Source organism: Nuphar pumila, chromosome 6, assembly GCF_984573655.1.
Source record: "Nuphar pumila chromosome 6, dmNupPumi1.hap1.1, whole genome shotgun sequence".
Lineage (NCBI taxonomy): Eukaryota > Viridiplantae > Streptophyta > Magnoliopsida > Nymphaeales > Nymphaeaceae > Nuphar > Nuphar pumila.
The window spans coordinates 118,360,140-118,375,624 of record NC_143254.1 but is presented as its reverse complement, the minus strand read 5'-3'; the positions used below and the strand labels follow the sequence as shown (position 1 = coordinate 118,375,624).

The 15,485-nt window shown below is 41.4% G+C and overlaps 1 protein-coding gene across 2 annotated transcripts in view; it reads right to left on the bottom strand.

The window, feature by feature from the left end:
* Positions 1 to 15,485, bottom strand: part of LOC149835891 (putative serine protease EDA2) — an 88,578-nt gene that overhangs the window by 6,240 nt on the left and 66,853 nt on the right. For both annotated transcript variants that reach the window (XM_090008829.1, XM_090008828.1), the window contains exons 8-9: positions 10,117 to 10,225; positions 9,859 to 9,955 (exon numbers count right to left, since the gene is read on the bottom strand). In XM_090008829.1, coding sequence (XP_089864955.1) covers positions 9,859 to 9,955; positions 10,117 to 10,225 — 206 coding nt within the window. The remainder of the gene's footprint in view (positions 1 to 9,858; positions 9,956 to 10,116; positions 10,226 to 15,485) is intronic.

Sequence of the window (15,485 nt, the reverse complement as noted above, 5' to 3'; positions counted from 1 at the left end):
AAGAAACCGTATGAAAAGAATGTTGTCTTTGTTGGACCTCCACAAGAATCAAGTGAACCATCCATCAGAAGTATGTCCTTAATACAATTAGTGGAGGCACTTCAACCACTATTCAAAGGAGCATCTTCATCCACTGGAGTCGTCGGCATCTCTGATCCTGGTAAATCTCTTTGGCTTCTTGACTCAGGTGCTTCTTTTCGTATGACACCAAACATCGATATGTTATCCGAATGTCATAACTCAAATGGGTCAAATGTTTTTACCGTTGATGGAACATCTCTTGAAATCAAAGAAATAGAAAGTTTTGAAAGTGTTTCTCAAAATTCAAAAAGATTTTGTATTCCACAAATTAGATATATTCTTAAACTTAACATAAATATTTTATCTGTGTCTCAATTGTCTGACCATGGATATAATGTTTTCTTCTCCTCTCGTGGTTGTCGAATGTAGGACCACCAGTCAGGGAAGCTAATTGGGGAAGGCCATAGAGGAGGCTTATACTACATGGACTTTTTGGAAATACTCAAGAATACATTATGTTGTAATATTCAAAAAATGGACTTGGATCTATGGCACAAGAGACTTGGCCATCCTAGTGTATCCAAGATCCAATTTTTTCCAAAGATGGATTTTTTTTGTAATTTTGAAACCTTTACATGTGAAAAATGTATTCTTGAAAAAATGAAGAGATTACCTTTTCAAGAAAAAACCTTTGTCGCTTCTCGACCACTTGAGTTAGTACATTCAGATGTGTTGGGACCCACACCTATTATATCAAAAGGTGGTTTTATGTATTATGTAATTTTCATAGATGACTTTACAAGACATACTTGGATTTATTTTCTTAAACATAAATCCGAAGTTTTCTCACATTTTCAAATATTTCATATAATCTAGCCAAAAATCAATTTAAGAATGATATTTCAATCTTGCACCGATTCAGGAGGACAATATTTATCAAAAGAATTTAAAAATTATTTGAATCTACACGGTATTACGCATCAAAGATTATGTCCCTATACTGCTTAACAAAATGGTTTATCAGAAAGAAAACATAGGCATATTATAGAAACAAGAACCTTACCCATTAACATCAAGTACCAAAGACTGTTTGGGCCAAAGCCACTCTAACTGCAGTTTATCTTATTAACAAAATGTCATCTTCTTCATTAAACAATATATCTCCCGTTGAAAAACTTTTTAAGCAATTCCAGATTATTCTAAGTTAAGGGTTTTTGTGTGCAAATGTTTTGCCTTTTTTGACAAAAATGACAAACTCTCCTTGTGTTATTCCTTGTATTTTTTTAGGATACGCAAATCATCAAAAAGGCTACAGATGTTTTGACCTTAAAACTAAAAAGTTATATGTATCAAGGAATATATCTTTCTTGGAAAAGGAAAGGTTTTTTTAAAGTGAGAACTCTAAGAAAATAGATGAGTATTCGTTTTTGTTAGACTTAGTTACAAAGATTGATGAAGGTGATATTGATGAAAGTCAAGAAGATGAAGATGACATGATAAGCACAGAGTCATTTAGTGATCATCAAGATTGTATTAAATAGTCTAGGCAAGGTAATTTAGAAAAACCATGTGCTCTAAAAAAGAATACTAAAGAACAAGAAGTATCAAATACAAAGTCATCTAGAGTGTCTAAAATTTCCAAAAAATTTGTATCCTATGAGTCTTTTCAATCAAAGTATCAAGCCTATATTGCCTTAATACACTCCTACGTAGAGCCCTCTAATTATGCTGCAGCAAAAGAACAGTCTGAATGGGTTGAAGCAATGACAACAGAATTAAAAGACTTAGAAAAGGCGAATACCTGGACTATTCAAGATATTCCACCAGGTAAAAACCTTATAGGGTGTCGATAGGTGTATAAAGTTAAAACCAAGAGTGACAGCACTCTTGAGAGGTTTAAAGCTCGATTAGTTGCCAAAGGCTATTCCCAAGAATATGGAATAGACTATGAAGAGACTTTTGCTCCAGTTTCTAGAATGACCACAATTAGGATCTTTAATTGCTCTTGCCTTTGTAAAGAAATGGCATATATATCAAATGAATGTTAAGAATGTATTTCTTAATGGAAGCCTAGCCGAAGAAGTGTATATGGAACCACCACCTGACATCAATATTCCCAAAGGAAAGGCTCTTCGCTTAAATAAGGCTTTGTACGGGCTTAAGCAAGCCCCAAAAGCTTGGTATGATAAGTTGTCAAGTTATACTTGATTTTGGTTTTTAATCTTGTGTTACTGACACAACCTTGTTTGTTAAGAACTCTGATGTAGGTATTATTATTCTTCTCCTCTATGTAGATGACATGATCATCACTGGAAGTGATAAACAGGGAGTTGACACATTAAAAAATTTCCCAAAACACACTTTGAAATGAGTGATTTGGGTTCTTTAAGATTCTTTCTTGGCATAAAAGTTACTTATTCCTCTAGAGGCTATTTGCTAACTCAATCTAAGTTTGCTCTAAATATTGTTGACAGGTCTAGTATCTCAGATGGAAGACAGGTCGACGCTCCCAAAGTCGTAAATATCAAAATGAAGATTGATGATAGAGAACCACTTGAAAATCCACCACCTTACATATAACTTGTCAGGGCAATGTCTTATCTCTCTATTACAAGACCTGACATTGCGCATGCCGTTCACACAACAAGCCAATTTCAACATGCTCTTATCACTGTTCATATGAGAGATGTTTTACGTATTATTAGATATATTAAAAATTTAATTTTTTGAAGACTTTTCTTGTCTGCTTCTTTCTCCTTAGATCTAATCGCTTATACTGATGCAGATTGAGGAGGATCCAAATGATCAACACTCAACTATTGGTTTCTGTGTATTTTTAAGTGAATCATTGATTTCTTGGAGGTGCAAGAAACAACAAAAAGTCTCTCTTTCGTCAACTGAAGCAGAGTACAAAGCTATGGCTACAACCACTATGAAAATAGTCTGGCTAAGACGTTTGCTTCAGAACATGGGTGTTGAGAGTACAGGAGCATCACGACTATGTTGTGACAACAAAAGTTTTATTTACATTGCTAGCAACCAGACATTCCACGAACGAACCAAGCATATCGAGATGGATTGTCACTACGTACAAGAGGAATTTCTACACAACACTATTGATCTTCCTTATTCATCAGAATATCAACTGACAGATTTCCTTACCAAACCTCTCGCTGCTCCTTGATTTCACTTTCTCTTAGATAAACTTTTGGTTATTCAATCGTAAGTTTGAGGGGGAGTGTTAAATAATATGTAATATCCTAGTCTAACTAGGAATTGTTTCTTTCCTTTTAGTTTAGTTAGAATAGGATTTTCTCTTTTTATTTTTTACAGTTTTAGCCCTTTTGACTAGTTAAGGTTTGACTAAGTCAAAAGGTGAGAGAGTCGTTGGACTCCCAACGACTCTCCCTTCCCCCTCTCTCAATGTATTATAAATAAGGGGCCTTGCCCCCTTTAAATGTATGAATTCTAAGGGTATTTTCTCATTCAAATAAATATTTTTTCTTATTGTTTTTTTATACCCTTTTTAGGGTATAGTGTATGAACCTTTGTGGTTCTTGTGAATGATCTTTTTCGGTATTTTGGTTGGAGCCATTTGAAGCTTCGTTTGGTGATAATCCAAAAACTCATCATCTTTCACTTCCTAGGTCGCTTCCGGTTCGCTTCCGAGACGATTCCTGGTTCGCTTCTAAGTCAACTTGCGCTTCCTGCTTCCTAAAATTTTGGAAGTGACTCGCTTCCCGAATCGCTTCCCACTCCTGCTTCCCTGACTGGCAACTCTAGTTTCTCCCAAATCCTATAGCAGATGTCCGATCCAAGTTAATTCAGCAGTAACAGCAGCCATGAAACAAAATTCTACTTCTGTACAGGATCTCGCTATAGCTTTATGCTTTTGACTACTCCATGAGACAATTTTCCCTAATAAAAATGCAGTATATAGACATGGATCATCTCTCATCAGGATCACAAGCCCAGTCAGCGTCTGAATATGCCACAACCATCATCAAAGCCTCATTTGCAGTCATTTCTATGTAAATCATACCATCTCCTGCAATCCCCTTTAAATATCCTAGGATTCTTTTCACAGCCTCCATGTGTGGCAACCAAGGTTGGTGCATGAATTGAGAAACCTAATTGACAACACAATGTTCGGACGAGTAAATGTGAGATACTGCAATATACCAACTACACTAGTATATTTGGTCGGATCGCAGTAAAGTTCTCCACTAATACTCAATCTTTGGTGGATAGGAACAAGGGTGGCAACTAGTTTACATTCCTACATCCCTGTCTTGTTAAGGAGATCCATAGTATACTTATGTTGTGCAAGAATAAGAGAAGCATCCTTTCGGTCCACATCTATACCAAGGAAATACCCCAATAGTCTAAGGTCCTTCTTAAATTGTTTATCTAAAAAGTCCTTCACCTCTTTAATATGGTCATTACGGTAACACTCGCTTTTTCAAAGAAAAAATAATAATTTGGTTTTGGATCCAGGTTAGATCCAACCCGGATCTGGGTCTTAACCCCCCCCCCCCGCGTATCTTATTTAAACACTGTAATACCACGTATTTTCTTACTAAGTCATTTTCTGGTTTTTCGAAAATTTGGCTAAGTTTAGAAGAAAAATCATTTGAACTTCAATTTTTAACCGATACTTTTGAGTCCAGGCTTGGCCCAGGTCTCATCAGCTAGGTTGAGACGAGCCAATCAAAACGTGAGAAAAAGTTTAATTTTTGACTTTTAAATTTAAGCAAAATTCGGGTTATTTTTAGGCGAAATTCGGAATTTGATATTCGTGTAATATGTTGTTGGATGCGTTTCGAAATGTCGAGCGCAACGATATGTTACTTTTCCGAATTTGAGTTCCGGTTGGCCCAGAAATCACGTTTTTTCAAAAAATGAGCAGTTTATCGGTTTGGATCCAGATTTGGATCGGACTGGATCCGATGGATTTGATCCAAATTAATATGGATCTGGACTCTATCCAAGACCCATATTAATCTGGATTTTTGAAAATGGATTTGGATCTCAGATTTGGATCCAGATCCAAATCCATGCCCAACGTTTTCTATCTTTAAATTCAATAACAAGGTTTAATTTGGCGTTAAATAAGGTCGATAAGCCTCTCTAGTTAATTTAGCTATTTTTGAAAACTTTTAAATAATTATTAATTATTTAATACTAAATAATTAATAAATTATACTTAATTCTGATTTTTTTTTATGGTTGTTTGGGACTTCTAAATGGAGTCCTTAAACATACCTAAGAAAACTAAGGAAAGTTAGAGAAGAGACTTTTAAAATTTGGAAACTTTGAAAAAGTCAAATTTAAAAAGAGTTTTAAAAAAATTTGGAAAGTGAGCGAGAGTTCCATTTAGAGATTAGCTGCAGCCCTCTCTAGAAGGGTTGGATGGATAAGAGGGGGTGTCACCCCCCATTTTCTTTATAAATAGTCTCGAAAAAAAAAGAGGAAAAAAAGAAAAGAGAAGAAAGAGAGAGAAAAGAAAGGAAGAGGAAAGAGAAGGAGAGGAAAAGAGAGGGAGGAGGCAGCCATCCGGTTTTCCACCATTATCATTGCCTTGATTTTCAATTTTTAAAAAGGTACGGGTCTCCTCTTTTGGATTCTAAGTGAGAAATTGAATGCAGGTTTGATTTCTACGCAATAACTTGGATAAAGGTTGGGTGGATGAAATGAAAAAGTGCAACCGGAGTGTTGTGCGATCGTAGAATGCCATTGCGGTTGAAGGGAAAGTTTTATAGGACGATAATTAGGCCCGCTTTACTATATGGTACGGAATATTGGGCTGCCAAGAGACATCATATTCAAAAAATGAGTGTAGCTTAGATGCGTATGCTTAGATGGATGTGTGGAAATACAATAAAAGATAAGATTCGGAACGAAGAGATACGTAAGAAGGTAGGCGTTGCATCCATTGAAAATAAGATGAGAGAATCGTTTACGGTGGTTTGGACATATTCGGCGAAGGCCTAATGATGCTCCGGTTAGAATGATGGAGAAATGGAAAAATATATTAGTTAAAAGAGGCCGGGGTAGGCCTAAGAAGACTTGGATGGAGATGATAGGAAAGGATATGAAGGCTTTGAACCTCATCGAGGACATGGCATTGGATAGAAATGATTGGAGAAGGATTCATGTGGAAGACCCAGAATGATTTTCTTTTTTGGTTCATATCGCCAACCCCAATTGTTTTGGGATGAAGGCGTAGTTGTTGTTGTTGTTGTAACTTGGATAAAAATCCATGGAAAAACGTTTATGTGATGACTTTCTCAAAAGAAAATTGCATGGATCTTTTCTCCCATGGCTGTATTTTCTTATTGCTTCCATCCTTTCCATGAAAGAAAATTTTGTATATGTATAAAACAATTTTTATTGGTGTTAGGAATGGTTCTTTTAGAACCCGCTTGATGAATATCGATTTTTATGAATTGATCATGCTATGGACTCTGTGTATGCACGAAAATATATGTTGAAATCATGTTGTATGCATGCTTTTTTTTTTCCAGAAAACGTGTGTAATGGTATGCTTATTGGAAAACATGGATCATGCATGCATTCACAAGTAGGCTTAATGCCCATATTTCGTTTTTGAACATGCACATGAGTGGATTTGTTGTAATCTCATGTGAATGAGATCATGCTTGGAACATGCATTTTTGAGCCACGAATCTGCTCTGTATGTGCATGATTGTACGAATTGAATAGGGTTACAACTTGTTTTCATCCATGTAACCATTGTGTGTTGTACATGCACAGCTTTAAAAAAAAAATATTTTCTGGTAGCATGGGAGTTTTTTTTGGGGATCACGGTCTGGCTGACAGGCCAGCCGAGTGAGCCAGGTCTGGCTATGCCTGGACAGCCCTGCCAGGTTCAGCTGGACTGAGTCCAGCTGGACTGACAGGGTCTGCCAAGCCCTGGTAGGGCATACACAAGCCTGAGCCGGGCCTGTGCATGGTCTGCCAGACCCAGCCGAGTGTCTCGACTGGGCTGGCAGCGCCTTGCCAGGCTCAGCTGGGCCCTGTCAGGTCCAGTCTAGCCACTCGGCTGGACTGGAGCAGGCCAGGTCCTGTTGGGTTCAGTCCAGCCAAGTGGCTGGACTGGTACAAGGGTATGTCCAGGCCACCCGCTCCCTGCCTTGGGCTTCCAGGTCCCAGCCGAGTGGGGCTCGGTTGGGGCTGCAACTTACTATCTAGAGAAAAAAAAAGGGGGACACCTTATGTATATCACAGGTTGTTGCTGATTTTGTATACATATAACTACTCATGTGTAGGTGCATAATTGATTCATATATGTTGATGGCAGCATATTTGATTAATGTTTGTGTATCCTGTCATGCCCATTTACATTGTGATCAAAATACATAGGTTATGTGAAGATTGTTAGGCATGCATCGGGAAATCAATGTAAATGGATATCTTATGCTGAGTTAAAAATGTTAACACCGAGCTGTTTTCTCATGCATGAGTCTAAATGGAATTGAAATGTGTCTACATGTGAATGGTTGCATGAGTGTTCACATAGTTGTTGTAAGTGTGTATTGCATGAAAGCATGCATACAAATACTAAATGAAATCATGCATTTGACATGAATATGCGAATCAAATGGAAGCATGCGATGAATATGAAATTGTGGACTCATGCACATGCATATGCTTATCATCGTTTTATGTACATCTTTAATTGGCATACATGAATGTGCATTGTGAAGCATTCAAAAGTAATGCATTGTGGTATGCTATTCATGGTTTTTGCATAGGGTGCATCGATGATCAAAATGAATCATCGTGGGCTGGGTGAGCCTCGAGCTTTAGTTTGCTTCTTTTACTTATCTCAAATGCATCGCAAAAATCACATTAATGTTGTTGCACTGTATTTCACTGTTCTATGCTTATCCGCAGGCGGTGATCCCATGATGGTTTTCGCAGAAGAATATGCGAGTTATTGCCTTGGTTTGCATGTTGAATTATAAATTAAAGAAATGAAATGATAATAATCAAATAAAAATAAAATAACAGTGTAATATACGTTCTGAGATCTCCTGCCGAAAGAATGAGAATCTTAGAGTTTCGATTTTGGGGGACCGTGAGGATACAAAATTCTGTGTGCTTTATTGATTACCCCTGAACCCGATATTGAAGTTCTTTCTCCTCACCACGATTTTAGGGAGTTTCCGCCACTTTGCCTGGGGGTGGTGTGTAGACACAGCTGTTGTTTTGGTCCATTGCGCCGATGTAGTGAACTAAAAATGTATTTTTATCGTGTTACGAAAGAAATGATGCAACCATTTAATTCAACGAAGAAAACAACGTTTGCGTCATAGGGGTCAAACCTGAACCCAGTTCGAGCCGAGCTCGGTACCAGAGGCGGGTAGTAAAGCTCGATTGAGCGAGGCTTAGTTTGTTAACTGAGCCGGCTCAATCTGAAAGTGGAGACCGAGCTGAGCTCGGTTCTAGCCGAGCTTAGCTCGGCGGTCAGGCTGAGCCCGGCTTGGTCCCCATGCTGTGATAGGAAAGGGGCTGACAGGGTTGCATTCCCAAACAACCAAACTCATTGACAGTGCCTCGTGGTGCGATAGAGGCTGGCCCTGTCGAGGCTCAGAACGGTTGAGGGTGCGACAGGGGGTGCTTGCCCACTTCCGGCCTGCCAAAAAATGCACAGAGAAGAGAGAGGAGCAGAGGGTCGTGCTCCCAAGCTCTTCTCGGGCCGGCCCATGCCAGCAGCAGCCCTGGCTACTGCTGTTAGGGCTACCAAACAGGTCCGAGAGAGAGAAAAGGGAGGCAGTAGGTGGGTTCGACTCAATTGAGCCCAACCCTCTTCCCGCCACCCGAGTCCCAAGGGTACCCTGGCTCGGGTGGCCTCCTACCACCATGCGCAAGGCGCAGAAGAAGGAGGTCGGAAAAAAAAAAGAGGGGCGGAGGTGAGTGGGAGGCTCAGCCTCCGCCCTACAAATAAAACAACAAGCACCCCCTCGTCCGGCGGCTAGGGAGAAATGAGCAAGGGCAGGAGGGGCGGTGACCTCCTACCATGAGCTAACAGAAAGAACGAGGGCAGGAGGGGCAGCACCCTCCTACCTGGGTCTAACAGAGAGAAGAGAAGGCAGGAGGGGCGGCGCCCCTCCTCTGCTGGGTTAACAGGGAGACAAGAAAGGGCAGGAGGAAGAAGGTGCGTACTTGAGGGAGGCGACAGCCCCAGCGAGGGTCTCGGTTTTTCAGGCAAGCAGGGATCCCGGCGGGAGGGGTTCCGGTGTCGAGCAAGAACTCCGGTGAAAGGGCTCTAGTGCTATGAGAAACTTGTCCATCACCTTTTTTTTATATTTACACGGAGAAACAGCCTCCAGGATCAGAGACCTAGCCGTGATGGCTTTGTCTGCCGTACTTATGATCACTATCGTAGCAGTGTAAATCGCACCTATGTATTTGTCCTTTGATTACTAATTAACTATCTATTTTTCCTTCCCCAAGAAAAGGTGGTTTAGCTTAACGAGGAATCTATGATTAGACTCACAGTATGTTAACCGAGGGACCTCAATTCAAATTACATCAGGGGCAACCCTAACTTATTGATTAATGAAAAAAATGCACATCCACAATGGTTGAGCTCCTCTAAAAAGTAGATTAAGACTTTGCTTTAGTTTTTGTTTAATTGGTTAATTCACTGTTTCTAAACAGTTTAGCATAGATAAGCCCTTCACAGCACTAGCATATGCTAAAGAAAAATAAGATTTCAATTTCTATCCACATAATTCAAAGTTTCAATCAAAACACCTACAATAATGATAATTCAACATTAAGAAATCATACATCCAAAAGAATCACCTAGTGTTAATCTCTGAAGAACGAATACTGTCATTTGAGGGTGCCACCTGGAAATAAGCAACTTCAGTACAAACTTGATACCACCATAGGCGATCACCTGGAACAAATTGCAATCTATGGATGCGATATATTGTAAATCCAATCAAAATGCACCACAATCTTCACAAAATTAAAAAACCAAATCTCAAGAAACCTCAATTCTCTAGTAACACATCAATTCAAAGTTTTATGGATAAGAATTGTGGAGCATATTGTTACCACTGTCTTCTGTTATGGTAATATTCTTCAAATGTTGCTGATCATATGTTTCAGGCTTCACACCAAATGTATGAAAATAATAATCCACCACGTAGGCAGCATAAGCTTCCTGTAATTGAAGATGGCAACACCATTACCGCATAGTAAGCAACTTAAGAAATGATAATGCAGATAAATAGAAGATGTGCAAGAAACAAATAAAGAATATAGATAAATAAATGAGCTAAAAAAATGCAATTTCATTATAAATAAATGCAGCTGTTCAGACAACTGGTGAATTAAGCACAACTAAATTGATTCAGAAAGTAAAAATGCATGCCGCTGCATACTTTGAGGGTCACATTCACAAAGTTAAATATACTTGATTTTAAGAGACGAGCATGATGTTAGAAATATAAAGAGATTGCATATATTGGACAGTAACAATGATTAATGAAAACCAGACTCTTCAAAACCCACACATTCCTCCACATAAATTTCATTGCATGACAAAAAAAATATCGAAATATGATAAACTTTATCTAGAGCAGTCATACTTTTAGGGCACTGATATGCAACCAAAAAGATGTGCACATGGACATACAAGTATCTATGAGGTACTTGCAGTATGCATGTTTATTGAAAGAAAACCCGACCATGAACAAATTATGAACTGTTACAGATATTAAGTGCTTCTTATTAAAAAATTTGATTCTTCCTTTGTAAAACCCAGGGAAAAAAAACTTTTGGATCGGACCCGACTTGGATCCGAACCAGGAAAATCTCCCCCCCGCACCCCCCCGATCTCTATTTATGAGAGGGCGCGGGTTAGGGTTCTAAGATAGAAAAACCCTAAACCTCCGCCGCAGCCACTCGCCCATTGCCCCCGCCGATCCTCCTGTCACACCTCCGACCACCGCCGCCCCTGCTCCGGCAGCTTCGCCAGCGCCTCCTCGCCGGGCGACCGGCACCTCCCTCCTCCCTCCTGGTTTCTCTCTCTTTGTCGCCCTCTTCTTTCTTGTGTCCGGCAGACACCCTCGACGACCCCCAAGTACCCCCGAACCCTCTCTCCTTCCCTCGTTTCCCCCTGCGTACACTGGCAGGCAGCCCCGGTCGACATCGGCCGCTCCCTCAACCTCGTCGAAGCCCACCCAACGCCGACGGCCTCGCTTCCCTCTGGTAAATCCCGACACCCCCTCCTCGTCTCCCAACTTGCTGGAGATGCCGGCAGGAGGTTGCCGACCTCCTACCTCCCCTTTCCCCTTTTTACGTCTGCGAGTCAGTGGACCAGAGCCACCATCAGGGTGGCTCTGGGTCAGCCAAGGAGGGAGGTGTTGAGCACCTCCCCTCCTCGCTCTTTTCCCCTCTCTTTGACCTATTTGGGTGGCAACGACAGGAGGTCGGCGACCTCCTGCCTCACCCTCCCTCTCTCGGTTACCTCCCCGCTCCCTATCCTCTCTCATTTGGAACCGATCGAAGGGCACCAGCCCTCCGGCCTTGCTGTTTGGCGCCGGCAGGAGGGCCTCCTACCTCCCTCTCTGCTCTTCCTTTTTTCGATCGGCAGACCGGAGCCACCATGGTGGGTGGCTCTGCCAGGAGGGAGGGTGCCGATCACCCCCCCCCCTCCCTCTTTCCCTCTCTTAGTCCTCTCTTTCGACAGGTGAGGGGCGCCCCTCCCTGTCTCCCTGTTGTGGCAGGGGAGCTGCTCCCCGTGCTCTCTCTCTCTCTCTCGTTTTGGCTGGCAGTGGCGATGCCCCTACCACCGTTGGGGTTCTTTCGGCAGGGGCTTTGCCCTTGCCCCTCTTTTTCCCTCGGCAGACAAGGGTTCACCCCCTGTCTCTGCCCTCCCCCCCCCCGCTCTTCGGATGTGTCAGGTAGGGGCTTCACCCCTGCCTCCTCGTAGTTTGCTCTGGCAGGGGCCTCACCCCTGTCGTTTGAACCTTCTCTCAGGCAGGGCAGTCGCCCTACCTCTCAGTCCTCGTCAGACAAGGGCGAAGCCCTTGCCGTTTCCAGGTTCCGACAGGCAGGGGCGAAGCCCCTGCTCCTCTGTTTTCTGTCAGGTAGGGGTTGGGCCCCATGCCTCTTAGGATTTTCCGGCAGAGGTCTCACCCCGATTATCCTTCCGGCACGGTCAGGTCGATAGGGCCAAGACCCCTCTGCCTGTTCTGATTTTCTGCAGGTAGGGGTCGAACCCCTGCCCCGTTTACGCATTCAACAGGCAGGGGCGAGGCTCCCTGCTGCCTTTAGGTTTCTGGAAGCCCCCTGCCCCTTTTCGTTTTCTCGGATCGGCAGGGGCATACCCCTTGGCCCTTACCTTTCTTTCATTTTGTTTTTATCATGCTAACAGTTTATTCTTTTGCAGCTTGCGCAACGAAGCCTGCACGCGCCCTGCGGCCTGAGACCTTCATCTTGTATATTCGAGACGTGCGCAACCTCCCGAAACCTCCAAGGTAGGGGAAAGTTGCGCAAAGGACAATGAACGAACCTAAATTAAGCAATTAAAACTTAAAATGAGAAAAGGAAGGACTAAGGACAATATGTATACGTATATTTATATATGTACGCATTTAACTCAAGAACGCGGTTTCGCGATCCTTGTCCTTTTACTTTCCTGTTTTTATTGCTTTCTGTTGCCGCCGCGCTTTATGTCCCCAAGCTTTTATTTTCACAATTACTTTATGTCTTTACTTTCTTGTCTTTATCTTGCCACCGCGCTTTATGTGCCCAGACTTTTACGTTCGCTTTTCTTTCCTGCCTTTACTTTGCCGCCGCGCTTAATGTGCCTAGGCTTTTCTTTCTGTCTTTTCTTGTTTTTACTTTGCCAACGCTCTTCAGTATACTGTCTTATGCATTTACTTGCTTACATGATTGTTTAGCCAAGGTGCGGTTTTGTACTTCGTGCACTGCTTTGTGTATTACTTGCTTGAATGTTTGTTTAGTCGAGGTGCGGTTTTGTACCTCGTGCACTGTCTTGCGTATTACTTGCTTGCATGTTTGTTTAGCCGAGGTACGGTTCCGTACCTCGTGCACTGCCTTGCGTATTCACTTGCTTGCATGTTTGTCTAGCCGAGGTACGGTTTCGTACCTTGTGCACTGCTTACAAGGTTTTGCGCTCGACACGCAGTTTTGCACTTTGGGGATCGATTGCATCTTATCGTCGCACTGTATTGTACACGAGCTCGCTTTTTGCTGACTTGCACTTAAGTGCAGCTTTGAGCGTATTCCATTTCGTTCATTTGTTTTAAAAGACACAACGCACACTTATGCACTTCGGTTCTCCAAAAAAGATGATTTTTAGACGCAAACCTATTTTCGAAATGCATAGTTTTGTAAAGCAGATTTTGAAAGTTTTTTACGAGCGAGCGACTGGATCTCCCAAATCGATGTATTTGGGAGAAGTGTTTTACAACTTTGGTTCGTGTATTCGATGCAACTCGGATAACCCTGTTTAGGGGCATCTGCATGGGTTGGGCGAGGGTTCTACTGAGGAACCTGCACCATCGCTAGATCGTTGCTACATTACTTCTGTTGCGAGACTTTGTTAGGTTGTCTTGTCACTTCCTTTACAAGATTATGTTGTTGGATTTCTTTTGAGAAATCCATGCCCCTCTCTTCGTAGCCGTACTTTTAGACATGTGCGATCTGTTTGAACTACGAGGAGTAGGATGAGAGGTCTCTAGTAACCTCGAAATGTGTTTTGGCACATTATTGTAATCATGAAATGTTGATGATCGCCTAACAGGCAAGAGGCTCGTGACGGCCTAAAAGGACTAGAGCATGTCAAGTTTGAACTTGAATGGTTAGCCCATATATTTTTGGCAAAACAATATTTTGGGGGTTTCCTTTGAGAAATCCATACCCCTTTCATCGTAGTTGTACTTTTGAACAGGTACGTTGCGTACTGCGATGAGTAGGATGAGAGGTCTATGTTTACCTCGAAGGTGCAATGGCACGTGTTTGAGACCATAAAATTGTGATGTTTTCACCCTCATAATAAGTTGACCCTCTTTCATCGTAGTTGTACTTTTGAACAGGTACGTTGCGTACTGCAATGAGTAGGATGAGAGGTCTATGTTTACCTCGAACGTGCAATGGCACGTGTTTGAGACCACAAAATGGTAATGCTTTAACCCTCACAATAAGTTGACCCCTCTCATCATGGTTATACTTTTAAACAGGTACATTGCGTACTACGGTGAGTAGGATAAGAGGTGTGTAGTTGCCTCGAATGTGCAATGGCGCATATAAATCACCTAATGGTGATGGTTTCACCTTCACCAGCAAGATGTTCGAGTGGGTCAAAAAAACAAAGCATATAGAATAGGTCTTCAGTTAAGTAACACCTGACGTACCCATTCGACCCACCGACTTCATCAAGAGAGATGATGAATGATACAAAAACTCCGATGGACAGACCATTAACGGCTATTTTGGGCAAAAGACTCGACTTCCCCAATCATCGAAGTTAGGGAAAATGGGCTACAAAAAGTAGCTTCAAGCATTTCGGTAGAAATTGGATGCATCCATAGGCCACAAATGCCTTTGAGGATTTTCTCTCTTGGTCACTGGCTATCCCCTTAAGAGCGGACTCAGCTAGCTACCCGGGGTATCTAAAATACATAGCATAATAAACCCCCGAATTAGTCTCAATTGTTTTTATGTATCGTGCCTTATGCGTACCCGCAAGGCCAGCTAATATCGAAACAATAAATACCATGTTTACAACACTTGTTGGCTCGAGTCTCTTATGACTAATGAAACTACTTACAGTTCATAATCTACGAACTGTTTACAACTAGAACTAATGTAACTGTTTGTCTTATAAGTTGTTTAGACCTCGTGATTAAATGAACTGTTTGTGTAATTACGTGCACCTTATGATTAATTTAATTACTTGCCGTGAAATCGTATATGTCTTGTATTGAACGAACTCTTATCTTGTGATAGTTGATAGCTCACTTGATTTTATAATTAGAAAACCTTTATTTATTTGCATATTCAATTGTTCATGTTAGAAATACTTATTCATTTGCATAGTCTATTGCTCATGCTAGAGGTAGCTTACTTGTTGAAATAAGTCAACTAATCATGCTAGACATAACTCATTACTTGTTATAATTGTTTATTTCAGTTTCATATTGTCTCACTTGTGCACCTACCAGTTTTTCGTGAAACTGACTCATTTTATGAGCACAAGTGATAATTTGATCTGTACAGATTGTGATGGCACAATAACGTGATGAGATCAAGATGAGACTCTTTCCCTGACGTTTCGCTCCTGAGAACATTTCGGTAAATTTGCATAAAGGTTTTCTTGAGAATCTCTCATTTGTACAAGTCTTAAAACTATTAAAAATTGCATTTTTATAATGTGTTTGATTTCTTATTGT